The sequence below is a fragment of the Orcinus orca genome, chromosome 21 (genome assembly GCF_937001465.1).
Source record: "Orcinus orca chromosome 21, mOrcOrc1.1, whole genome shotgun sequence".
In the NCBI taxonomy this organism is placed as follows: Eukaryota; Metazoa; Chordata; class Mammalia; order Artiodactyla; family Delphinidae; genus Orcinus; species Orcinus orca.
Genome location: NC_064579.1, coordinates 23857828 through 23883114, shown reverse-complemented (window position 1 = coordinate 23883114; position 25287 = coordinate 23857828). Strand labels below are relative to the sequence as shown.

The 25287-nt window shown below is 53.3% G+C and overlaps 2 protein-coding genes across 6 annotated transcripts in view; one reads left to right on the top strand and one right to left on the bottom strand.

The window, feature by feature from the left end:
• Nucleotides 1–1585, bottom strand: part of DLGAP2 (DLG associated protein 2) — a 724732-nt gene extending 723147 nt beyond the window's left edge. Inside the window, exon 1 of the mRNA XM_049704257.1 lies at nucleotides 1414–1585. The gene's annotated coding sequence lies outside the window, so the exon portion shown is untranslated. The remainder of the gene's footprint in view (nucleotides 1–1413) is intronic.
• Nucleotides 1586–8530: 6945 nt separating this feature from the next.
• The window catches only part of ERICH1 (glutamate rich 1), a 109302-nt gene continuing 92545 nt past the window's right edge, over nucleotides 8531–25287 (top strand). For 4 of the 5 annotated variants that reach the window (XR_004478057.2, XR_004478056.2, XM_033409299.2 and 1 more), the window contains exons 1-2: nucleotides 8531–8657; nucleotides 22862–23008. Coding sequence is in view for 3 of the 5 variants with exons in the window: in XM_033409299.2 (XP_033265190.1) it covers nucleotides 8636–8657; nucleotides 22862–23008 (169 nt within the window). In the remaining 2 variants the exon portion in view is untranslated. The remainder of the gene's footprint in view (nucleotides 8658–22861; nucleotides 23009–25287) is intronic. The other variant, XM_049704262.1, reaches the window with a different exon arrangement.

Here is a 25287-nt window from a genome sequence, read left to right as displayed (position 1 = left end):
GAGGCTGTGGGCTCTCTCAGGCCATGCTGAGATGCCAGGGGGGTTTCTAATAACTAATACAATCGATTCTCCTCTGCAAGCTAGAGTCTTCCTTAAGTCATAGATCACCAGGCCCGCGAGTTCCAATCAGACACACTGTCCAAGAGGACACACGAGCTGGTTACCGTGAGCAAAGCCCCAAGACCCCCGGCGCTGAGGCCCCTGGGGAAAGTCCTAGGCTGAAGTCCTCCTCAGATGGCAGAATAAGCAGGTGCGCTTTACATTTCCGGCTCCAAAACCACCCACAGCCCGTACTGGCAGAATTAATCACAGGAAGGACTCGCTGCCGATCGCTTTATTTTTGATCGATCCGAGCCAGCCGCGCCGGCAAGTCCCGAATTCCGAATCCGGAGCCCGGCCGAGTCGCCATTCACCGGGGAAGCGACACCCAGGCGGCCGGACCACGTTCCGGCGAAGCGCGGACGCCGGAGAAGCAGCTCCCGAGTTTCCGACGCAGGTCGCCCCCCGGAGCTGGTTCTCGTCGCTCTCCGCCGGCGAACCCGCGGGCCTCCACCCCACCCCCGACTCTTCGCCCAGCCCCCGCCGGGTCCCGTCCACTCTGCTCCGCGTCTCTCGGCGCCGCACGCGGGAGCCGGGGGCCGGGCGCCGGGCACCCAGCTGGCCCGCCAGGCGGCCCCCGTGCCTGCCCGCTCCCGCCCCTCGCCGCCCAGGCTGTAATGACAGCCTCCTTATTTCTCCTGCTACCGTTAGCGAGCGAGCCCAGAACGGCAACAGCCGCTGCCGGGGGAGGCTTGGTTACAGAATCCTGCGCCGGGTAGCGGCTCGCTTAGCAACCGCCCCGAAAAAGCCCCCGCGCTCCGCTCCCACTCGTAGAGCCGGAGGCCGCCCTCCCGACGCGCTCCTCCAGCCACCCCCGGGCGCCGCGCCCCGGCGCCAATGACCCCTCCCGCCGCCCGGCCGCGCGCCCCCTGCGCCCCCCGCGCGGAGCCCGGGCTCCCGGCGCCTTCCACGCGTTCCCAGGGGCGGTCGGCGTCCTGCGCCGGGCGGGGGGAGGGGGCGCAGTTTGCTGCCTGCCGCCCCCATCCCCTCGCGGTGCCCAGCCGGAGCCCGGCGCGCAGCCCCTCGCCGGCCGGCGCTTCCTCCCGGGTCTCCGCGGGTCCCCCAGCTTGCCGGGCCGAGCGGAGAATGTCACCCCTCCGCGACGCCCCGCTCTGCGCCCGCTCCCGCGCGCCTTGCAGCTCAGGGTGAGGGGACGCAGTACACAGGCTGCCCCGGGGTCCCCACCCCTCACCCAGCCGCCCTCGCGGGGCCCCAGCGGTCCGTCCCGCCGGGCAGCCTTCTCCCCCGCAACCCCCGACGGTTCTCGCGCCCCTAGCCCAGTCCCCGCGCGGCTCCGGTCCCGGTGGCTCGCACCTTCCTCAGCGTAGACATCCTCGGGTGCTCCAGTTCAGCAGGTGCGGGGCGACATGGCCCGTCCGCCCGTCAGTTCGCCAGCCCGCGCGTCCCCTCCACTGCCGCCGCTCCAACCCGCTGGAGCCCAGCGCACGGTCGGTCCTCACGGCCGGCGCCTGCGCACTGGGCGCCCGGGGAGGCACCGGCGCACGGGGGGGCGGCCGGCGCGCGGCAGCATCTGGAGAGGGGCCGGGCCCGCGCCTGGGGGAGCGCCAGGCCTCTGCGCCGCGACCCCGGCCCGCGCTTGCGGCCCGGCCGCCTGGCGCGCCTCGCGCGCACGGCCCGGGGAGCGCGCGCACCGCCCGCCCAGCCAACTGTTGCGCGGGGAGCGGCGGGTCACGCGGGGACGGCGGGGGACAGGAGGCGCCCGAGTGGCTCCCGGGGGCAGCGGCCTCACCGTTGCACGCGGAGCAGGTGCTCACGGCGCTGGAAAGTCAGCCCGCGCGTCCGACACGCACCCCGACACCTGGCACAGCGCGGCCCGCTTGGGAGCGGTAGGGGAGACACGCGGGCGCATCGTGCGAGGGATTCGTGGACGCGGTAAAGTCTCCCCATACCCGGGACGCTCACGCGGCACAGAGGACGCGGAGAGATGTGTATCCTACATGTTGGCAAGGGTATCTATCGATGGGCTGCCCCTCCTGCTACCTAAACCGAGCCTCCACCTTTCCATGCGCGCTCCTCCCCGTAGAGAAACATGCCGCCGTGTCTTCGCAGGGAAGAAGGGTCACCACGGGGTCCCTAGGCCCAGGAACAGCGTCTCTCTGTCGGTAAACCTAGGGTGATGGGGTCTGGACGCCTTCGCGCGTCCGCTCCCCGAGCGCAAAGACCACAGCAGCCGGGGGATAAGGAAGGAGAATCGGTTCAGTCGAAATTCTGTTCACGACCTGCAGCGAACTGGAACAATTTAGCGACTTTGGCCATGTTTTGATAGACTGGGATTAAATTCATGGGAATGCCCTTCCAGGGTGGGACTGCCAGGGGGAGGGAAAGTTACCATGGCCTAGCGTGAAGTCGCCGCACCGGTAACCAGAGACCAACTGGCTTCGTTCCCGCTTATCCCTGTGTTTTACCTGACCTTGGGCCAGTCCCAGAGCCCCGGTTTCTAATACATCTGCAAAACGGAGCTTTCCACGTCTCTAACTGGGCTGTTGTGAAGTTTAAATGAGATTAAAGACATGAAAGCTTCTAGAATAAGAGAAAACACCAAGATGAAAGTTTATAGGAAAGTGGGCAGGGATTAGAATAGGAAAAGAGAATCAGCTGACCAAAAATATTTGGGATGAGACTAACCAATCTTTTCCAGAAATTCTAAGATCTTTAAATAAGAGCACTGTCTCCATAATATTTCTTTATATAATTGATCACTCACATTAATCAGTTGCAGCTTATCTTCATAACAGAGTTCCAAATGCTGAGGGAGTGGATACAAGATGAAGTAAAGAAACCTGCCCACAATCACATTTCTCCTTAGTGTTTATCTTCCAACTTGTCTTCTCTGTCAAAACCAATGAATTGTGTGTTCCAAACCTCAACCACAAATCTAAGTTCTAGATCAATTTTTCAATTTTAAAATGTACTTTCCCTTTACTTCCCTCCTCTCCATATTTGTCCTCATCCTTCCATCTTTCTTAAATTAATTATTTAATTTTTATTTTATATTGGAGTATAGTTGATTTACAATGTTGTGTTAGTTTCAGGTGTACAGCAAAGTGATTTAGTTACACATATACATATATCTATTCTTTTTCATATAGGTTATTACAGAGTATTGAGTAGAGTTCCCTGTCTATACAGTAGGTCCTTGTTGATTTCATCCTATAAAAATTCATTTATTTATTCATTCACGCAAGAGCAACAACAAAAATAAGAAAAATGTACTGAGTGCCCATCAGGTCTGTCAAAATGTGAGCAAAACAGATAAGCCGTCTCTGGCCCCTGGAGCTTCCAGTCTAGAAAGAGAATCAGTTTTTTAAAATAGCACAGTAACATATAATTACAAATTATAATTACTTTTCTAAAGGAAAGTAGAGGGTGTTATTGAATGGTAGAAGGGCAACCACACAGCTCTGAGATGAGAGAAGAACCCTTTTTGGGAATCTTCATTAAGTCTTTGTCTTCCTCTGCTTCTCCCACAAGCAGGTCCTGAGACATGAATTTGGGTGCAGGTAGTTTATTTGGGAGCGTGAGGCAGGAAATGAGAAAGGAAGCAGGAAGAGTGAGACAAAGAGGGAGGGAATGTTATTAACATTGATGCATTATCAAGCTGGCCACCCCTGTGGAGAGTGGGATCTCAATCTGGCTGGGGATCCCCAAGGGCACCGTGTGGAGTGCACCTCAGAATTGCCTGCCTTCAGTAGAAAGGCTGGACATTTTTCCATCTGATCTCCATCTGCCAATGACTGCCTGTTGCTCCCCCCACCCCAGGTTCCTCTGGCTGAGTAAGTCCCACAGCTTCAGAGAAAGCCGTGAGGCTGAACTGAAGGGCTTAAGGTGCCCGCAGGTGAGTGCAAGGGTCTCTACAGCAGAACCAGCATGAAATCAGAAGGCCACTTCTACCAGAGCCCTGGAGAAGGAATGGGATTCAGGCAAGAAGAGAGTGGGGCAGGGAAAGGATTTCAGGTAGAAGGAAGAGCAGGCCTGAAGACCCAGGGGAATAAACAGAGAACCAGAACACAGTGAGCGCGAGAGAGAATAGCATGAATGCATCCGGAGAGCACGTGAGGGGTGTTCAAAGGACGTTTTAAGGACTCTGAGTTGAATCTTATATACAGTGAAATTTTTTTTTTTTTTTTTTTTTTTTGCGGTACGCGGGCCTTTCACTGTTGTGGCCTCTCCCGTTGCGGAGCACAGGCTCCGGACGCGCAGGCTCAGCGGCCATGGCTCACGGGCACAGCCGCTCCGCGGCATGTGGGATCTTCCCGGGCCAGGGCGCGAACCCGTGTCCCCTGCATCGGCAGGCGGACTCTCAACCACTGCACCACCAGGGAAGCCCTATACAGTGAAATTTGACATAGGATTTTTAGCAAGGAAATAAGATGTTCTGCATAGACAATCATGTCATTTGTGGACAAAGACAATTGTATTTCTCCCTTCCCAATTTATATACCTTTTATTTCCTTTTCATGTCTTACTGCATTAGCTGGGACTTCCAGTACAATGTTGAAAAGTGGTGAGAGGGGCATCCTTGCCTTGTCCCTGACGGTGGCGGGGTGGCATCTAGTTTCTCACCATTAAGTGTGATGTTAGCTATAGGTTTTCTGCAGATGTTCTTTATCACGTTGAAGAAGTTCCCTTCTCTTCCTAGTTTGATGAGAGTTTTATCATGAATTTTGGATTTTATTGGATTTTGTCAAATGTTTTTTCTGCATCTATTGATATGATCATGCGATTTTTCTTCTTTAGCTTGTCAATATGGTGGATTACAGTCATTGATTTTTCAATGGCAACGAAATTTTTTAAAGGTCATTTTGGCTGCTCTGAGGAGAAGAGATAGAGTTGGGAATGGGAGTGAGGAAACAAGAACGGAATTGGGGAGATCAACTTAGAAATGCGTGGATAAACTGTAGTGAGAGATGATGAAGACATGAACGAGACAGTGGAAGTAAGAAATGATGCAGGTAGAATATACTTGCTGTGATTTCTTCGATGGGTCATGGGGGAAGAGAGGGAGGAGAGGATGCCAATGAATCCCAGGTCTCTGCAGCTGGGTAGATGGTGCTTCTGGGAGACCACTGAGTGGATACCGACAAGTGTGCACTGGATCCTGTGACATGAGGTCCTGTGACTTAAGCAGGAGCAGTTACAGCAGAGAAGGATGGAGACACATATGGGCAACAGAGTCAACCGAAGATGACAAAGTGGAGACTGACTTTGTCGTCAACTCTTTCAAGAAGTTTGAGTGTAAAAGAGATGAAAGGAACAGGGCTGGAGGGAAAGAGATGGTTTCTGGGAAGATCTCGTTGTAAGGTTAGAAAGTCCAGAGCTGCTCGAACACTGCTGGGAAGCTGAAGTAGAGAACGAGGTCAAGTGTGAACTAGTCAAGGATACCATTCCGTGTGCACTCCCTCTCTCCTGCACCATCTATTGTTAAATAGACTTGATTTTTTAGAGCGGTTTTAGGAAAATTGAGGAGATTTAGAGCGGTTCACAGGAAGATTGAGGAGAAGGTGCAGAGATTTCCTATATGCCCTCTGCCCCTACCCATGCACAGCCCCCGTCCGCCCCATTATCAACATCCAAACTAGATGGTCCGTGTATTACAACTAATGAACCTATGTTGACGTGTCACTATCACCCAGAGTCCATAGTTTACATTGGGTTCATTCTTGGGGTTGTATATTCTATGGGTTAGGATAAATGAATAATGACATGTTTCCACCATTATAACATCATACAGAGTAGTTTCACTGCCCTAAAATGCTTCATCCCTCCCATCCCAACCCCTGGCAACCACTGATCTTTTTACTGTCTCCATAGTTTTGCCTTTCCCAGAATGTCATAGAGTTGGAATTATATACAGTATGTAGACTTTTCAGATTGGCTTCTTTTGCTTAGTGATACGCATTTAAGTTTTCTCCATGTCTTTTCATGGCTTTTGGTAGCTCATTTCTTTCTAGCTTTATAATAGCCCATTGTCTGAAGGCACCACAGTTTTCTTATCCATTCACCTGCTGAAGGACATCTTGGGTGCTTCCAGGTTTTGGCAACTATAAAGCTGCTATAAATATCTGTGTGCAGGATATTGTGTGCACGTAAGTTTCCATCTCATATGGGCAAATACCGGGGAATGAGATTGATGGATCATAGGGTAAGGCACCACCAAACTGTCTTCCACAGTGGCTGTGCCCACCAGCAATGATGAGAGTTCTTGTTGCTCCACATCCTTGTCAGCACTTTATGTTGTCATATGCTTATTTTCCATCTGTCTATCTTTGGTGAGGTGTCTGTTAAGGTCTTTAACCCATTTTTTAATTGTGCCATTTGTGTTCCATTACTCATTTTCAGTCTCAACTTGATCAGATCCTTCAGCACATAAATTTGGTGTGTGTGGCATGTGTATTTTCTAAACAACCCTCTTTTGATTATATGTGTGTATGTGTGGTGTGTGTGTGTGTTCTGTCTTTAGGGACCCTACAGCTGCTACCCCATCTTGGGTCCAGTAGAGAGAGATCTGAACTCAATATCTTCCATTTCTCTCCTGCAATTCTCTCTACCGAATTCCCATCAAGCTTTTGCCTCTACCACTTCAACGAAATTACTGTAATCAAGGTCAGTGAGAACCTGTGCCTGATGAATACAATTGTCTGTGATGGGTCCTCAACATCATTTCAGACCAGCGATGACATGACTTGGCTTCAGGACAGCTCACTGTCCTCCCGGCCCCCCTGCCCTTTCCCTCCTCATCTCCCCACCTTCTAGAAGTTAGAGCCCCTCAGAGCTGTCCTTGGACCACTTCTCTATCTACACTCCCTCTTAGAGCTTTAAATGCACCTACATGCAGACAAACCCAGCTGTATATCTCCATCCTCATCCTTTCTCCTGAATCCTAAAATCCTATTCAGCTGCCTAATTGATGCCCACATTTACACGTCTAAGGAGCACCTCAAACCTAACATGCCTGGCACTGCACACCACCCAACAATGACCGCCCCCTCTCCACCCCCCAGGGAGTTTTCTCATCTCCTTGGGACCACTCCAGCCTCCCAGTTTCCAAACCAAAACCTGGAGCTGTGCCACACTTCTCTCCTGCCAAAGCCACTCTTGGTCAATCAGAAAACCTCTTTTGCTCTGTCTTCACATATATCCAAATCCAACCACCTCTTCCCACAGCCTCATCCACCACTACCCTGGTGTTAGCCACCAGGGTCCTTCTCACAGGGATGGACTCGAGCTGGCCTCCTGCTTCCCCCACCAAATCTGATCTCAGCTCAGCGGCTCAAGCCACTCCTTCAAGATGGGCTTCAGATAATTTCACTCCTCTGCTCAAAACCAGCCGTATCCTCCACCTGACTGCCTGGGAAACGTAAGGCTGATCCTCGCGTCTTCGCAAATTTGCCCAGCACCACCTGCTTTCCTGTCTGTCGGTGGCTGTCACTGTCCCTGCTCGCTGTGCTCCTGTCGCACGGGCCCTGTGCTGCTCCAGGCCTGGACGGTCCCTTCTGCTTTGAGTGCTCTTTGCCTGGACATCACCAAGCCTTGCTCCCTCTGCCTCAAGCCTGGTTCAATTACCTTCCAGGAGGCCTTCCTGACCCCCCACCTCCCCACTCTGAAACCCCTTCCCGGCGGGAGGACAGTGACGTGCTCTCTGTCTCACGAGGACTTGTCTGTTTGTCAGCCCGTCAGGAGGTACCCCGGCTTCCATAGCAGGGCCCGGCACAGACAGGCTCTCAGGAAATAAGTTCTCCAAGAAACGGATTCAAGGAAGAAGGGTAAACAATAAACCAAGGTCCCAGAGAAGGTGAAATGGTTGGAGGGGAGCATAGGGAAGAAATCCACCTGCCGCAGTCGCAACAGCGGGCAGAAGGGGTCAGTGCCACAGGGGTCAGGGGTCAGGGGTCAGGGGGCGGCGGTCTTCCTGGTCAGTCCCCGGGCTCCCCTCTTCCCAGTTTCCTCTCTGCTCTGAGTCCCAGCTTCTGCGGTACGATAGGACCCTGGCCCGATGGGCGCTCAGCAGACCCCTCCCACTGCTCGCATCCCTGTGCAGCGCTGGGACCCAGGGTGACACTGTGGGCGGTCACCCAGGAACACAATCCCGCCCCGCGCTGACCTCCTCCCAGCGACCGCCTAACCCCTGACTCCCCTCCTGCTGACCCACTAACCACCTCTCGCTGACCCACCCACCCGCTTCCAGTGACGGTCTTGTGATGACCCCCTAACCCCTGACCCCTCCCGCTGACCCCGCCCCATGACCCCTCCGCAGCCCAGGTCGGCTCACCCGGGTCACACCCTTTCCTCTGAGCATGCTCGGAGTACTAACGCCCACGGGCCATGCCCACAGCGCGCGTTAGAGCCAATCTGCAGCCGGTGTGCGGCTGATTGGCGTTCAGCGGCAGAGACCGCGGATCGTGATTGGGCAGGCCTGCTGTTGTGGACGGGCCTACAAGGACGGAGTCCGGAAGTGCAGTCGCGCTGCTCGGGCCTGGGCTGGGGTCGCAGGGGTCGCCGGGGCGGCGAGGCCGGCATGGCGGCGCTGCGGAGGCACGGTAGGCGGGGATCAGGGGTCTGTGGGGACCGGGAGCTTTGGGGGACGGAGACTCTAGGCCCTCGGGACTGTGGGGACCCGGGACTGTGAGGACTGTGGGAACCTGGGGCTGTGGGGACGGAGGCTGTGAGGACGGGGACTGTGAGGACCCGGGGCCGCGAGGACGGGGATTTTGAGGACCCAGGGCTGTGAGGACGGCGACTGTGAGGACCCGGGGCCGCGAGGACGGGGATTGTGAGGACCTGGGGCCGCGAGGACGGGGATTTTGAGGACCCGGGGCTGTGAGGACGGCGACTGTGAGGACCCGGGGCTGCGAGGACGGGGACTGTGAGGACCCGGGGCCGCGAGGACGGGGACTGTGAGGACCTGGGGCTGCGAGGAAGGGGGCTGTGAGGACCCGGGATTGTAAGGGGCTCCTCCCAAAGCTCAGATTCTGACTCTCAAACCATTTACTTGCAGGGATTCTGAGTTTCTGGGCACGTAACTAGTGTTTTAAGCTATGGTAGTATTTTTAGCCAACACCAAAGGCAGGATGGATACATTTAATTGGTTAACCTGGCACATGCCTTAGAATGAATGTCAGAGATACAGGGAACTCCAGACACCTCATGGAAAGCCCAGCAAACTTCTCATTACCCTATAATCATTAATATTAAAATGAAAAAAGGGAAGATTCTATTTTTCCCAGTTTTATTCAGATATGATTGATATATAGCACTGTGTGGGTTTAAGGTGTGTATAAAGCGCAGTGACTTGATGGGCTATGTACTGCAAAACCACCACCCAATAAGTTAACATCCATCACCTCATATAGTTACACAATTTCTTTTCCTTGTGATGAGAACTTTTAGGACCTACCGTCTCTCTCAGCAACTTTGAAATTCTCCATACAGCAGTGTTAACTATAGTGACCACGCTGTACAACTACATCCCACGACTTACTTATCTTATAACTGGAAGTCTGTACCTTTTGACCATCTTTACCCATTTCTCCCATCCCCCAATCACCTCTGGCAACCATCAGTCTGTTCTCTGTATCTGTGAGCTCCTTTTTTCGATTGTTTTTTTTTTAGATTCCACAAATAAGTGAGATCTTACCGTATTTGTCTTTCTTTGACTTATTTCACTTAGCATAAAGCCCTCAAGATCATCCATGTTATTGGAAATGAAAACATTTCCTTCTTTTTGGCTGAGTAGTATTCGCATCTGCTTTATTCATCCATCCATCAGTGGACACTTGGGTTGTTTCCTTGTCTTGGCTATTGTGAATAATGCTGCAGTGAACATTGGGGTGCATGTATCTTTTTGAGTTAGTGTTTTTCTTCTCTTTGGATAAATACCCAGAAGTGGAATTGCTGGATTGTACGGTAGTTCTGTTTTTAATTTTTTGAGGAAACGTCATACTGTTTTCCATAGTGGCTGCACCAATTTACATCCCACCAACAGTGCATAAGAGTTCCCTTTTCTCTGGGCTTCCCTGGTGGCGCAGTGGTTGGGAGTCCGCCTGCCGATGCAGGGGACACGGGTTCGTGCCCCGGTCCAGGAAGATTCCACATGCTGCGGAGCGGCTGGGCCCGTGAGCCATGGCCGCCGAGCCTGCGCGTCCGGAGCCTGTGCTCCACAGCGGGAGAGACCACAGCAGTGAGAGGCCCGCGTACTGAAAAAAAAAAAAAAAAAAAGAGTTCCCTTTTCTCCATATCCTCACCAACGCTTGCTATTTCTTGTCTTTTTGATGATGGCCATTCTGACAGGTGTGAGGTGATGTCTCACTGTGTTTTGATTTGCGATTCCCTGATGGTTAGTGATCTTGAGCGTCTTTTTGTATAGCTGTTGGCCACCTGTATGTCTTCTTTGCACAAAGGTCTGCTCAGCTCCTCTGCCCATGTTTTATTCAGATTGTTTGGGGTTTTGGCTGTTGAATTGTATGGGTTCTTGCTGTATTTCGGGTGTCAGCCCCTTACCAGATATACAGTGTACAAATATTCCTTCCCCTTTAGTAGGTTGCCTTTTCATTTTGTTGACAGTTTCATTTGCTTTGCAGAAGCTTTTTAGTTTCTTTTGTTTGTTTTTGCTGTTGTTGTCTTTGCTTTTGGTGTCAAATCCAAAAAAATCATTGCTGAGACCCATGTTGTCAAGGAGCTTTTCCCCTATGTTTTCTTCTAGGAGTTTTATGGTTTTGAAGGTTTTAGATATGTTTCTCTTTTTATTTGGATTAGTTCGGGCCATGGTTTTTTTTTCCTCCTCTGCGTTTAAAACAGATGGTTGTGTTTTTGCCCTTTGAAAGGAAAAGCCCAGTGGTAAGTCTGGTTAATAAGCATTTGCTTAAAATAGGAAGAAGAAATGAATTTCTCAGTAAGGCAGAATACAGAGAAGAGTAAATAGTGTTCCCAGTCTGTGGCTTCCTTTGTAGAAAAACACTTTGCCCGGCTTCCCCTGTTGCTCTGAGCCCCAGGCGTTAGGACTCACCTGGTCAGCCTTAAAGAACAGATCATCTCATAGTGACAAAATTCCTCAACAGTCAGATGTTAGCTCCAAAGCGGGCATTACAGTATTTTGATGGGTCCCCAAGCTACTTTTTATAACCCCCACCAGCGGTGGAGCCAGCAGGCTCTGCAGACCAACTGTGAGGTTTGCAGGGGTAGCCCTGACCGTGGCCTTCATGGGCCCCTGTGGCTGGTTGACCCCCTGCACCCTGACTGGGCCTCCTCTCCTGCCTGGGGCTCTGCCCTCATTCGCCAGCACCTGCTCTCCAGCCTTCCGGTAGTGCGGCCTGGCCAAGCCTGGCGGCAGCGCCCTACTCCCAACCCTCAGCTCGCTGCACCCAGAGGACTCGGCTTTTCACCATCCATCCTCAAACAGGCCTCCTTTCTGTTGGGTCTCTGACAAAGTTACCGAGTAAAGTTGGGCTGTTGCAGAACATCGTGGTGAAAGGCTGGATTAGTAAGTCTTGAAAGTGTCCAAGCAGCCATTGTAAGTGAGAAACGCAATATCCATTCTCCGCATCTTCTTAACTAGGTCGCAGGAGCAGTCGTGCTGGGGTAAGAAACACTGAGGACCACTCGGTGGGGTTTTAGCCGGAAAAGCTTCTAAGCGCTTGTACCGGGTTGCGGTGTGAACCAGGGCCGCCTCTTGTCTTCCTGGTCTGCGGGGCTCGTGACGTGGACCCGATGCAGGCCGAGTGACGGTGGAGCAGATGCCCCGCTGGCCGCGCTCGGGCCGCCGTGGGCCGGGGCGGCGGAGGCGGCTGCAGGGCTGCAGCGTATCTGGGCTTCAGAGGAAGAGGCCCGGCAGGAGGGGGACTGTGGGGCTGCTAAGCCCAGAGCTCTCCAGCCCGGGGTGCCTTGGGGGCCAGGGTGAGGGCAGCTGGGCGAAGTGCTTCTCTTCTCGGGAGCCCTACCGCGTGCCTTGGAAGAAAGCCCCTCAGCTAGAGCTCAGGGTGAGAACGCATGAGTCGGGTGGGCTGGCGTGCTGCCTGGGGGGCGGTTCTGAGGCTTCCCTGCAGGTCGGCGTCTGCTGGGCGATGGAGCCTCCTATGCGGTTTGTGGCAAAGCTTCTCGGGATGAAAGGAGGCTGTTGCCTTTGCAGCAAGGCTGCTGGAGGGAGAAGTAAATCTTTACTGTTCTCCCCTTGATGCCGGGGAAGCCTGTGGCCTGTACTGGAGGCCGTCCCTTGGGCATCCTTTGGGAGCTTCTGGGTTAACAGGCAGCGGTGGGTCCCGCACAGAGTGTGGTGGGGAGAGCGGGTGAGCGTCCAGCACAGGGTTACAGGTGAAGCCCGGTGGGGACTGTGGAATCAGGAGGGATCTCGGGACAGCCCGGCGGGGCGCTGCGGAGAGGGAGCTGCACTGAGGTTCTCTGGCCTGCTCACTGGAGGCTGACTGCTGAGGGGTGTCCTCAGTCCAGCGTCCCCCCACCTCCCAACAGGCACCTCGCCCCTTTTCAGAAAGTCCGCCGGCTCTGCTTCTGTCTGTTGCAGCTTCTCCGCTTGGAGCATGTGGAGCCTTGTCCCCCGATGCACAGACCCCAGCGGAGCCTGGGGCGCTCGCCCTTCCGGGCCCGCTCCACGCTGGCCGTGGACTCTCAGCTGGGCGAACGTGAGGGCCATCCAGGGCCGGGGTCGGGGCTAGGAGGAGGACACTGCTGTCATCCCCTCCCTGCTACTCGCGTGTCTCTGTGTGTAGCTGTATGTGTGTGTCTGTCTGCATGTATGTTCACGTGTGTGTGTGTGTGTCTCCCCCATTGCACCCTCAGACTTACACTGCCCGCAGCTTCCTTTGGAGTCTCAGACCCATGGGTACTGGCTGGGGTCCGTCTCAGTTGGGAAGACCCCGCTTTCCTTTGTGTTGAGCCATGTGCCTCGGGCGCCCCAGCAGGTGGACGAGCAGTCGCTCGCTGACCTGCAGGAAGAGCCCAACTCTCTTTATCCACAAAAGTGTCACTTCGGTGTTTTCTTCTGTGTTCAGTGTGATGCGGCAGATCCCTTCTCTTCTGGATCAAGAGCCCTTTTTCCTTTCAGCGATCTTCCAGGACTGAACGTGCGTGCCGCAGGGCCTGGAGAGGGTTAACACAGAGATGGGCCGGGGCCGGAGCGGGGGTGGACACGGTGCGGGGAGGAACTCCGAGCTGGAGGGGAGGGGCCCAGGCCACCGCATGGGAGGTGGGGAATAACTCAGGGACCAGGGAGGGGGCTCAGCCAGGCGGGGACATGCCCTGCAGGGTCCCGTACCTTGGATATGACTGGGGACTGGGGCTCAGCTACCTCCTGACCACTGCTAGTGGTGAGCCTCACACTGCCCTGGGACGCGGGTGGGGTCATTGTCATCTCTGGGGAGTGCAGAAAGCCTCAGCCTGTGGCCAGCAGCAGAACAAGTTGGGCTTCGGCACACCAGCTTCAGGTCTGGTTCCTCTGTCACCATCCCCTGTGTGTGACGAGCCCCATGGAGGTGGTGCCACCCGGGGCAGAGCCAGCGAGGTTGGACTAGCGCCCTCCCCGCCGGTCAGTGCCCGTGGCCGGGCACTGAATCTGTCCAGGAGGCCAGCGGCCGAAGGGAGGATGGAAGATGTGAGGGTCGAGGCTAGGCGGGGGCCGTTGGGGCAGGGGAGGCGGGAGGTGTGCTGGGAGCAGCGGTAGGTCTCTCTCCCGGGCTTGACAGGTGTCGCGCGGGCGTGTGTGCAGGTTGCGGCACACCGGTGAAGGCGCTCCCTGGCACCCTTGGGCCTCGTCTGTAAGGTGGGGGCTGTTCTGTGTCCTTTCACGAGCTGGTCAGTCAGGAGCGGCCGCCGGAGGAGGCTCAGGACAGGCCCAGGAAGGACGGTTTGTTGGGCTCTCGGGTCCTAGAGGCAGGGCCACGCCGGGCACGTGGCGGGATGGCCAGGGGATCAGGGGGCGGAGGACAGGACGGAGGGAAGACTGAGGCCACGGCCTTTACTGGGGTTTCCAGAGGAAAGGCAGGCGGGGCGGAGGGAACACGTACGATTGGCTGCTTTTAGTGATTTTGCCGGGCTTTGGGCTACAGGGCTGCCCCGAGCTGCCCGGCCCGGGTGTTTCAGGCAGAGGAGGGTCACCTCCCCGGGGGTGGGGCGGGCGGAGGAGGCCGGGCCTGGCCGGGCTGTCGGCATAGGTCACAGGCGGGCTCCTGGCTGGGCCCTTGGCTGGTGGGGGGTTGTCTCTGCCCAGCCAGGCGGGACTTAAGATGTCAGAGCATCACAGTAGACAGAAAATTTAAGATGTATGACTACTCGGTGAACAGCAGAGTCATGAGGATTAACGCGGGTCACGTTCGTGAGGCGTGAGGCCCGAGGCCCACGTGAGCAGCCTGCCGTCACTGTCACCCTGGGTGTGGGACGTGGAAGCGGCCGAGGGGGACCTTGTCGGGGAGACAGGGTGCACGACCCAGCGGCTGGAGAGACGACAGCACCCGGACAAGGCTTCAGGACTGTGGGAGCAGGACGGTTCCTCAAGCAGAGGGTGCCAGGCGCAGTGGGGGCACGATGGGGAGCCAGGGATCCTCCCTGCTCGGCTGGGGCGGCAGAAGCCAGTGGGAGGATGGGCACTTCCTCCCCAACATCCTCACCCAGAGAACAGGTGACCCGGCTATGGTCAGGCAAGCCTTGTGCCCTTTGGGTTGAATTCCAGATCTGTCTGCTGGAAAAGCCAATGTCGATTAAACTGGAAAAAAAATAAAAGTATTGGAGTAAAAGTAATAGGTTATCCTCTGTCTCCCCATCGTAATGAGGCAGCTTTCCGAGTTGCCTTTGAATGTCCCCTCAGCCCGCCCCGCCGGGTCTGTTGCATCTCATCTTGGTGAGAAAACAAGACAGGCTGGGAGCTGTGTCTGCTCTCCCTGCATCTCCTGGGTTAGGACACGGTCACCAAGCCTAACAAAAATGATCACAGCCTTATGTGCACTTAACATGTTTCTGAATAGCTGATGGCATAGTAATTGCTGCTTAAAAAACTGCGAGGAAAAATTTTGGACAAAGTTTAGAATTTTTTTTTTTAAGTGTTAAAGTTTTGGGAGAAAATGAAAGTTTAGTGGATATCTACCTCTTAAATGGGGAGATCACGTCAGACTGGTCATGGCGTAGGACTCCAATTGTGTCCCATTTGAGTACTATTTCTGGTCTTATTTTGAGAACTATCTTTTAATTAATATTTCAGAAAGCTTGCCAACTGTTGCTTAAATCTTAGCTAATTGTTTTTCCATTTATAATTCTATGATGAAAGTCATTAACAAACTATCATTCATTGAATTTGCATACTATATTGAGCGTCTCTTTCTTGTGAACTGATGCAGTGCTATTATCAATTTATTCCTTTATTCATAAGCATCCATTAAATACCTTCTCTCATTATAGGGATAAAATGGGAAAAAAAAACCATATTGAATATTGTGGGAGAAAAAGCTATGGAGAGGTTGGCAGATAAACATAGTCTTTACTGAAAAGAGAAAATTTAAAATGCTGTATCAGATTCCAAGAAATACCCTAAGAAAATTTAAAGTGTCTCTTAAGCTCTACAGATATCAGGTGGAAAAGGGAATCAGCTGAGTCAGTGTTTACTGAGGTTGGGGAACTTCTTCCTTTTCTTTATGATTTGTCAGTGCGTGTTTGTTTTGCAACATTTTCTCTACTATGCCAGACTAAGGTCGGGAGGCTGTCATCAAACAGGGAAAGTTTCAATGAATTTCCATTTCTGATCTTATTTTCAGTAGCAGTTTTTCATTTATATATGATTTCAAAAAGCCTGCCAACTCTGGTTTCAAATTCTAGATAATCACTCTAAAAACGTACATCATAAAACCATTTGTTCTGATGTTTTTCTCTCATAATGAAGTATCTCGAAGTCACTTTTTAGAAGTTATTTGTTAATATTTATGGTATCTTTTTTTATTTTTGTGTAATTCCTATAAGCATGTAGCCCCATCAGTTTTACTGTTTCCCATTAACATCCACCCTTGGAAATATAGTTTTTTAGCTAATTTTATTCCTCATGGCCCCAGATTAGCTCCACGTGTTTTTTTGTCCTCTGAGAGTTATGCTTTTCTGAGAGACAGTGGTTCATAGGGATGATTTGGCTAGAGAATTACAAATGACTCAATATCATTTCTAATCTCATCCATTACCAGAAAGATCTACAGTATATATTTAGTAAAAATAAATGTATAGTTTTACACCAATGGTAAATAAAGTATATTGTGTACATAGATGTTGAGGGAAATGTGTATCACTTTACCATCAAAGTGAACTTTTTTAAGGAAAAGAAAAATATTTCTGACATTGATGGGGTGACTTAGTGGTCTCAAAGATCAGAGGTGGGCTTCGCTGGTGGCGCAGTGGTTAGGGGTCCACCTGCCGATGCGGGGGACACAGGTTCGAGCCCCGGTCTGGGAGGGTCCCACGTGCCGCGGAGTGGCTGGGCCCGTGAGCCATGGCCACTGAGCCTGCGCGTCTGGAGCCTGTGCTCCGCAACGGGAGAGGCCACAACAGTGAGAGGCCCGCGTACCACAAAAAAAAAAAAAAAGATCAGAGGTGCTTTTTTTTCTACCACATAGTTTTCATTTTCCTTTGCTTTTTTCAGAATGGAATATTATGGAAGAAAAAGTTCCTATTTCTGTTTCTTTTTTTTTTTTTCATGAGAGCCTTTTCTAATAGAAAGTACATGCACCCAGTTTCCCCTGATGAGGAAGCTTTCCCAGCTGGGAGGTGTGCCGGGAGCACTGTCTGACTCGGGCAGGAGCCTGTTAGGCATTCTGCCCTAAGACCACAGCGAAGGAGACCTAATTCCTTGAAATGCTGCCATTAACACCTCTGTTAAAAATGGAGCAAACCCCTTCCTTTTTTATACGCAACTGTTAGATTTTAAAACACGTGATTGTGTGGAAGAATAGTTCAGAATTGAATAGTTTACCACCAGCAGTCAAACTATCTATTTCCTTTTGAGTTCTTCCCAGGTGTCTACTTTCCAAAGAACACTTTACTGAAATTTTATTATTTGGCTTGTGTCTTTAACCTGAAATAGCAAGTTTAGACGGCAGTCCTCTCTGAAAATTATATCAAAATGACTTAATTCCCCTGTGACACAGAGACTTGATCTCTCTGTTTGGTATTTCGTCGCATTAATTTCAGACAGGATGTTTTTCTCCACAGTGACCTTTTTCTGTGTCTCTCATGTCCCAGCTCCAGTCGCCTGTCGCGTGGTGATTGTACTTGTCTCCTGCAGGCATCAATGTCCATTCCCCTGCTTTTTTATGTTCCGCTGATTGCTTTTTGACAGACAGCAGAGTTTCAAGTTACAACCTGCTCTTGCTGGGAGAGGGGGACGGCACAGGCAGGAGGCCAGCGGTTCACTGAGCTCCTGTGGTGACACAGAGCTGCCTTCCTGGACCCAAGCACCTTGCTCTTTTTTGTTTGTTTTTGAGCACAGTGGAAATTAAGCAAAAAAGAGACTTTTAATCTCTAAATTGATTTTTAGGACTATGTTTGCAGTAGGTACAGGGGCGCGCGCGCGCGCACACACACACACACACGGAGGCACAAGGCGCCTTTCAACAAACCAAAGCTGACAGATGCTTCTTAAAAATGATGTTTTACTGTGTTCCTACCCTGAAAAAAATAACCTTTCATTTATGTTCTGCTTTTAACGTGAATCCCTAAGTAGGTTTGGCCAGTTAGAGAATCAAGTCCCTATTTGTAGGAAACCGGCAGGCAGTTCATGGGGTACCCAGCTCCTTCATAGCCCTGGAGGCTCAGAGAACTGAGAGTCCAGTGGCTACACATTTCTTTTGGTCTAAAACAGCTGGTAATTTGTATTTAAGTAAACTACGAGCTCCGTTTGTGATAGGAGCCCCATGTGACTGCACAGGAGCGGGTCCATCGTCCCTTTGAAAAGCAGAGGCACTGATCACTGGGGCTGGTGGGGGTCTGGGCAGGCAGGTCCACGCTGACAGCTTGTTTGCTTCAGAGGATGATGTTCAGACGTTCAGTGGTCTTACTCCCTGCGTTGTCTCAAATGCTGGGATAAAGTGAAATTCACCAAGGAACCCTCCAGCAGTATTGGTTGGTAGAAAGTATTGTTTTCATTCTGTTTGTTACACATTGCTCTTTTAAAGCTGATTTTGAAAAATTAAAATCACATTATTTTTAAAAAGACTATGCTTTAACTTGTGGCAACTGAAAGTATTAGACATGTATATTTATCAGCAAAATTATTTTAATCTGAGGTACCTGGATATCTGGAATCCGTTAAGACTTACTAGTTAAACTTCTCATTGAAGACACATCTCCCGCTTTTGCTGTTGGGATGCCCGTCCTGACAGCTCTTTGAGATCATCTGTTCTTGTGCCTGTTGACAAGACACTTGATAATTATCTCACGGATCATGGATAATAGGATGTAAAACCTGCATCTCCTCTCAGAGCAGTTTTGTTCCCGTGATAACGTTTATTACAAGTCGTAGGGGTGGGATTGATGGAGCACATGTGCTGCCGGGGGTGGGAGCCTGCAGAGACGCCTGGAGAAGGTGTGTTTTTGCTTGTGAGGTTTTTAACACACATGAGTGTGAGATGGAAATCATGCTGCCTCTTGGGTTTACGAGATGCTTAACCCCATTTAGCTTAGGAGGATAAAAGTTCTCTTTGTTTTAGTTTTTGAACTACTATGCTCAATTTTAAATTTAAAACTTAGGAAAATTATCTTTCCCATTTGATGAAGTGTGAACTGTGCAGGCCCTCTGGCCTTTATGAATTAGCACATCTGAATCCGTGTACTGTTCTGCCCACGGTCACCCTCCAAATATTAATCTTGGGATTTAAGCGTAGAGTATGACACTTTTATATTTAAGTTGTACTTTAGGAACATTTGTTTTGAATTTTGAGTGCACAGCCTGTGTTCCCTCGATCGTAGATGGTGCGTGCTGTGCGTGCTGGGCCCCCGCCCCGTGGTGCAGCCGCGGGCCCTCAGAAGCACATGGACATGTGGTGCGTCCTCCTTCCCTGTGGGCACGTCCGGTGCTCATGGGGCTGGTTCCCGCTCCGCTTCTCTGATGTGGGCCCCTGTGTCTGCAGTGGCCAAGACGGTCCTCCCTCGAGCAGCCATGGCTGTTCAGCCAAGGACGGATGTGACTGGATTTGTGTTCAGAGCGGGGACGCACCCTCCTCCTGGACACAGGCTCCTTGGAGACATGCCGACCCCAGGGCGCAGGCAGAGGGAGAGCAGATGAGCCTGGAGCAGCTCCTGGTGCCGGCAAGTAGCCACATGCTCTCAGAAGGCGGGGGGGGGGGGCATCAGGCGGGCAGCGCAGGGGCTGGCGGGCCGACAGTGCCCCAGGCCAGGCCATGGGCGCAGGGCGAGTGGGGAAAAACAGTTCAGTTTTGCTTTGTTGAAATACCGGGCGCTGCGGGCCATTGGGTGGGCTTGCCTGCTGTTGGCAGTGGGGTCTGGGTCTCAGGCGAGCTGGAGGACGTTTCAGCTTTCGTCCCGGCCTGAGACGGGAGTGGGAAGGGAGAGAGGCCGGGAGTGAGGAAGTGAGAGCCCTGTCGTCCACTCCTGTGTCGTCTCTGTAGCACACCTGTGTTGTCAGTCTTGCAGCCTCGCCCACAGAGGTGTTTTTGCCCATTTTACAGAGGGAAACAGTGAGACTCAGAAAGACCTAGGAGTGGCAGAACTGTGGCTTAACCCAGTTGAACCCAACTCCTGGAGGGATCCCTGTTGGGTATTGTGGGAGAGGGGAGGAGCTCTGCGTGGGGAGACCTGCAGGTTCGCCCTGTGCTCTGAGCCTCCTGCTGACCGAGAACCTCCTCTCCTCTCAGGGTCACGAAACTTTGCTCCCTGGTAATGAGGTTGAGGAGGCAAGTATTGAGCCCTTGAGTCTTGTGCTAGATTTAGTTTTTAAAATGTCAGTGGGGACACTACAGGGCCTGGCAGCCCTGAGCAGGGTCCCATAGTCAGGAGACATGGAGGGGGGCCCTGTCCCTGGCAGGGCTGCCTCTGGTGGGGCGTTGGCTGGGATGATGTTTGAACCCCAGCGATTGCCACCCTTCCCTATCGGGGAGGCCCAGAGCCCGAAGCAAGACCTGGCCAGGCCCCGTGGGGCGGGCGGCGGGGGAGCCTGGGTGGCAGATGAGGCCGCCCTTGGACCACAGCCCTCAGACCCAGGCCCCTTATAAGGAGCTCTCAGCTTCCAGAGCCAGGTGTGAGGCAAGCTTGTCGCCCCCAGACCCCACCCAAGTTGGCTTCTGGCCCCCGGGACCTCAGCACTGGAGCGCTCAGCCTGGGGCTAGGGCTGAATCTTGTCCCTGAGGAAGGACCACGTGTCCTAAACCTCCCAACAGGCTGAGGCCCCTGCAGCGGTCGTGCGGGGACACCGCAAAGCCAGCGAGTGGAGAACCAAAGGGCCTCGAGAGCCGGAGGCTTTGCAGACACGCCGCCAGGTAGCTAGCGCCTTGGTGAAAACCCCTATTAATTAGGCTGTAAATACAATTTACTTACGCAGTCCGTTGAATTCAGTGAAAGCGCCACAGGCTTCTGTTCTTTTCCTTGCCCTGCACACCACCAATGTCTCAGCTCAGGATCTGCGGCAGAAAGCCTAGGCGGTGAGTTCCTGGCCAGCCTGCCGTGTGCCGCGCCCTTGCCGCCTGTAGTCAGGGCACCTGTTCAAGCAAAATGGTCAGGTGCCCAATCCGCTTCAGTGTTCCCTGGAGAAGGGGGCCTTCTGGGGGCCTGGCTTGCACTGGCTTCTCCCCGGGATCGCTGTGTTTTTATGTCAGGTTCTTCAGGCTGTGTGGCTGCTCAGCAGTGGTGCAGGCACTGCTTGGTGATGACCTGTGTCGGGTTTTCCTGTAGTTTTGTTGTGTGTTCAGATACACACGTGTGTGCGGAAGCTTCGGCTCAGAGGTGACCTCAGCTGGACGCCCATGTCAGCCGCCGCCAGCCCAGGCGAGTCTCAGGCTCTGAGCTTCCCTGAGTTTGTTTTAGAGCAGGGTGCCCAGTTAGGATTTTACCTTAATATTTGTTCTAGTTCATAAAAATGTTGACTTGTTGATAGTTTGTAGGTAAAGTTTATTTTATCTGCCTTTGGTTTCCCCTGGAAATTGCCACCCAGTCTTCTGGAATAGAGTGTTTTCCCCTCTGCCATTTAAGGAAGTGCACAGGACAGTTCAATTTCTAACGGAAACTTGGAACCTACCCTCTGGACGTGTCTTTGAGCGCCGGTCTAACGGAACAGCCTGTCTCCCCATGACGCACGCACTGCCCGGGGCTGTCTGCAGAGGCCTTGAGAATATTCTGAGCGGGGCCCTGTGCTGTTCAACCAGGCAGAGGTGGGGGTTGGAGTCCAGCATTTCCGGGACCTGAGACTGTAAATGAGGGCATCGTCGCCAGAGACAGTTTCTTCCATCCAGGGCCTCCTGGCCAAGCGGGCAGCCAGCCATCAGGCCACCGGGCCAGCGGGCGGGTGGCATCAGGACCCCGTGCTCCTCCCAGGCGCCCGGCCAAGCACTGCCTGGGCTTGAATAGTTTTCTGAGAAGGCCTTTCGTGTTTTTAGACCCAAGTTGTGTTTTTTCCAACTAGTACCAGTCGGAGGGGGTTATTTCTGCTGCGAGGGCTGTCTGAGCACATGATGAAATGAGGAGTGGTCTGCGTCTTTAGGGTTGTGCCTCCCACGTGGGGACAGGACCCTGCCCTCTGTGACCCACAAGCCACTCGGTGGCCCCTTCAGACTTCCCCTCTCACGTCACCGCGTCCTCAGTGGCCCAAACATACATCCTCCACCTCATCATCTGAAGAACTCAAACCCTTCTCCGGGGTCCCGATTTCTGCCCCACGTTGCTTGGTTACTCCAGAGCAGCTCTCTCTCTCTTTGCTGGTTTGTTTCTGAATTTAATGAGGTTAAAACAGGTTCATTGGGTGAACCTTTTCCCCTCACCTTTTCTAGGATGCTGTTTTGAGATTGTACCTGTTCGTTGTTCACACTTAAATCAGGACAGAAATATTTATTCATTGTGGCAGCTCTTCCCCTCCAGTTAGATCAGAATGTAAACTAAAATAAACCAAATGAAGACTCTGCACACCCTTGTGAGAACCTAGCCGGCTGTGCTGGTCCCTGGCGGGTGCCCTGGAGGGAGGAGCCAGGGCTGCCTGGGGCCTGCCCAGCGTATCTGCTGTGAACTGACGTGGACCCAACCTGTCTGGGGCTGCGCTGGGGCCCAGGACCTCAAACCCTGATTCTCAAAACACCTCGCAGTCTGTGCTTTATACATACATTCAACCAGAGACAAGGTGAGGGAAGAATAGAACTGTGAGCCCAAGTGCAGCCCCCAGGTGTGAGCACAGGTGTGAGCGGCTCCTACCTGTGCCCACACCTGTGGGGGCATCCAGTGCTGGGGGGCGGCATCCTTTCAGGGGACAGTGATGAGGGGTCCCCTGATGGGGATGGTGCTGGGGGTCCCCTGAGGGGGACAGTGCTTGGGGGTCCCCTGAGGGGGACAGTGCTTGGGCGTCCCCTGAGGGGGGTGGTGCTGGGGGTCTTCTGAGGGGGACGGTGCTGGAGGGTCTTGGGGGGACAACCCCAGTGGTGTCCTATAGGGGGCAGTCCTGAGGTAGTGATGTCGTGATATGTTTTCATTTTCTATAAAATCCATTTGCAATTTAAATAAAACTGCCGTCAGTAATTCTTTTCCTTTCTTTTGCAAATTGATGCCTCTGTAGTGTTTGTTGGAAAAGTGCTGAAGAAACTGTATCCTGAGGTTCCACGTGGCCAAGAGAAGAGGGCCCCAGTGAGTCCAGCCTGCAGAAACCCACCTGAGAAAGTGGCTCCTGAGAGAGTGAAGGGCGGGGGCATCCCCCCCATGACAGGTGAGGGCGGGTCCCTGGACATTCCCCAGGAAGCACGTGCCTGGCCTCAGGCCACTGGGGTGTCACCTCAGGGGACGGGCAGGTGTCGTTCTGCTCACACTCTGGGAGGACAGTTACTTCACTTGTGGAGGGAAGAAGCCAGCATCGGTGCCCCCAGCTGGGGACGAGGTCAAGTTCGCCATTGGTGTTGAGTTCATCTATGTGCTGTTCCCGGTCGCAGAGACTGGACCCTGCTGCCTGGTCTCTCATCTGCCCTGTCACCCTGCCCCAGTCCCTGTCCACCCAGGACGTGCTCCTGACGTCTCTCCTGTTTTAGTCTCCTGTCCATTGCTCTTCACAGATGTCTGTCCAAGATCCTCACACAGTGAGGTGGTCGGCCGTGGAGGCTCCTCTCACTCTGGTTCCCCATCAATGCAGCGGTGTTGCCCGGCGAGGGGCCACTAAGTGGGACACACGGAAAGAGGCCAGGCGAGGTGGGGGCAGCCCTGGCTGCAGCCCCTAGTGCCCAGGTGGACGTGAGAGGGCAGAGTTCCCAGCACCCTTTCTCGGGTCAGTTCCGTTTCTCTTTGGCAGTGGCCCCTCACGGGGCTCTGTCCTGGAGTGATTCTGTTCCTGAGCACTGGTCTCTCCTGCTGGCCTGGCCCGGTAACCTTATGTCCACAAATCCTGACCCTCCCTGGACCAGATCTCAGCGGCAGGCCCGACAAGCCCAGGGCATGCCTGCTGCCCACAGGCTGGATCTCCAGAAATAATCGTGCCACGCCTGTTTCACCCATGAGATGGCCAATGCCTGCGGACGAGGGGAAAGCGTTCCCCCCCAGAATGGGGGGCTGCACAGGCTTGTCCTTCAGGATGAACCTGGGGCTGCCGAGTTCCCTTTCTGTGTCCTCATGTGCCTCGGTGTGGTTGGGATGCTCTGACCCCCGTGTAGCATCCCCCCAGGACCACCACTCTCTGGCGCACCTGCTGCTGTTCTGACAGAGAGCCTGCCAGGTGTAGGATGGACTCCCACCCCTGGAGTCACACTAAGGAATAGTGGCTACTATTTAATGCTGTTTTACCTTTCAAAGACCATACTGTCGTGGGCTGAATTGTATCCTCCGTAATTCATACGCTGAAGCCCTGACCTCAAGATGTTGACTGTGTTTGGAGACGGGGCCTTTAAAGAGGTGATTAAGTGAAACGAGGCCATTAGGGTGGGTCCTAGTCCAATGTGACTGGTGAGATCAGGAAGAGATCAGGACCCGGACACGCACAGCAGGATGACTGCATGAGGACACGGGGAGAAGACAGCCATCCACACGCCAAGGAGACAGGCCTCGGAAACCAGCCCCGTGACACCTCCATCTCGGACATCCAGCCTCCAGAACCAGGAGAGGAGGAACACCTGTGCTCAAGCCCCCACCTGTGATGCTGCCCAGAAAACTAACGTGACACCCGTTCCACCTGTGAAGGACGCACGTGGTTTTGAATAAGCACAGCACAGCTTAGCAAGGCGGGAACCGTAGGGAAGACGTGCCACCTACGTGAGGAGCAGGCGTCCCTGGGTGTTCCTGGTTTTCTGTCCAAGTTTGACTGAACCAATGTTCTTAGTCTTTTTAAAAATTTTGTTTTTAGGGTTTATTTGCATTTTCTTCCCTCTTCTAACTTGACGGTTTTAACAGTGATTATTCACTAATAGTAATAATCTGGGTGGTGTCTTTCCACGGAAGCTCCAGGTTCAGTCATGTCATTTTAGCAGGCGGCTGTGAGGTGCTGTTGTTGTTCAGTATGAGGATGTTGAACTAAAAATCAAGATGCTGATGTTAAGTTGGTTCAGAATGTATCTATTACGTGAAATGACCCGTACGGAAGGTTGAGAAGCTTGTTCCATGGAGCAGATGCCTGGTGTGAGTGGATGAGGGGGCCTGAGCATGGGGAGCCTCCATCACGTCCGCCAGGAGCTGGCGGTGGGCCCCAGCTGCAGCCTGAGCTGTGATGGGCAGTGGGGCACCCATGGTGCTGACTGGTGATCGCCCGTGGTGGCTGGTGCCAGCGGCTGTGGCACAGTTGGAGCATAGGACAGGATAGACGCCAGTGCCCGGATGGAGTTGGCCCAGCCAGCATGGTGATGGGGCCAGAGGAGAGGTCCCATGAGGACCGCAGGTCAGGTTTCGGCCCGTGTTCTCGGTGGACCTCTCCACCCATGTGATTTCTCAGACTGCAGACTCTGCGTGTGGTGCTTGCTGTCTAAGGCAGCGCAGTGTGCCTTATGCAGTGTAGACTGGCCACCTGCCATG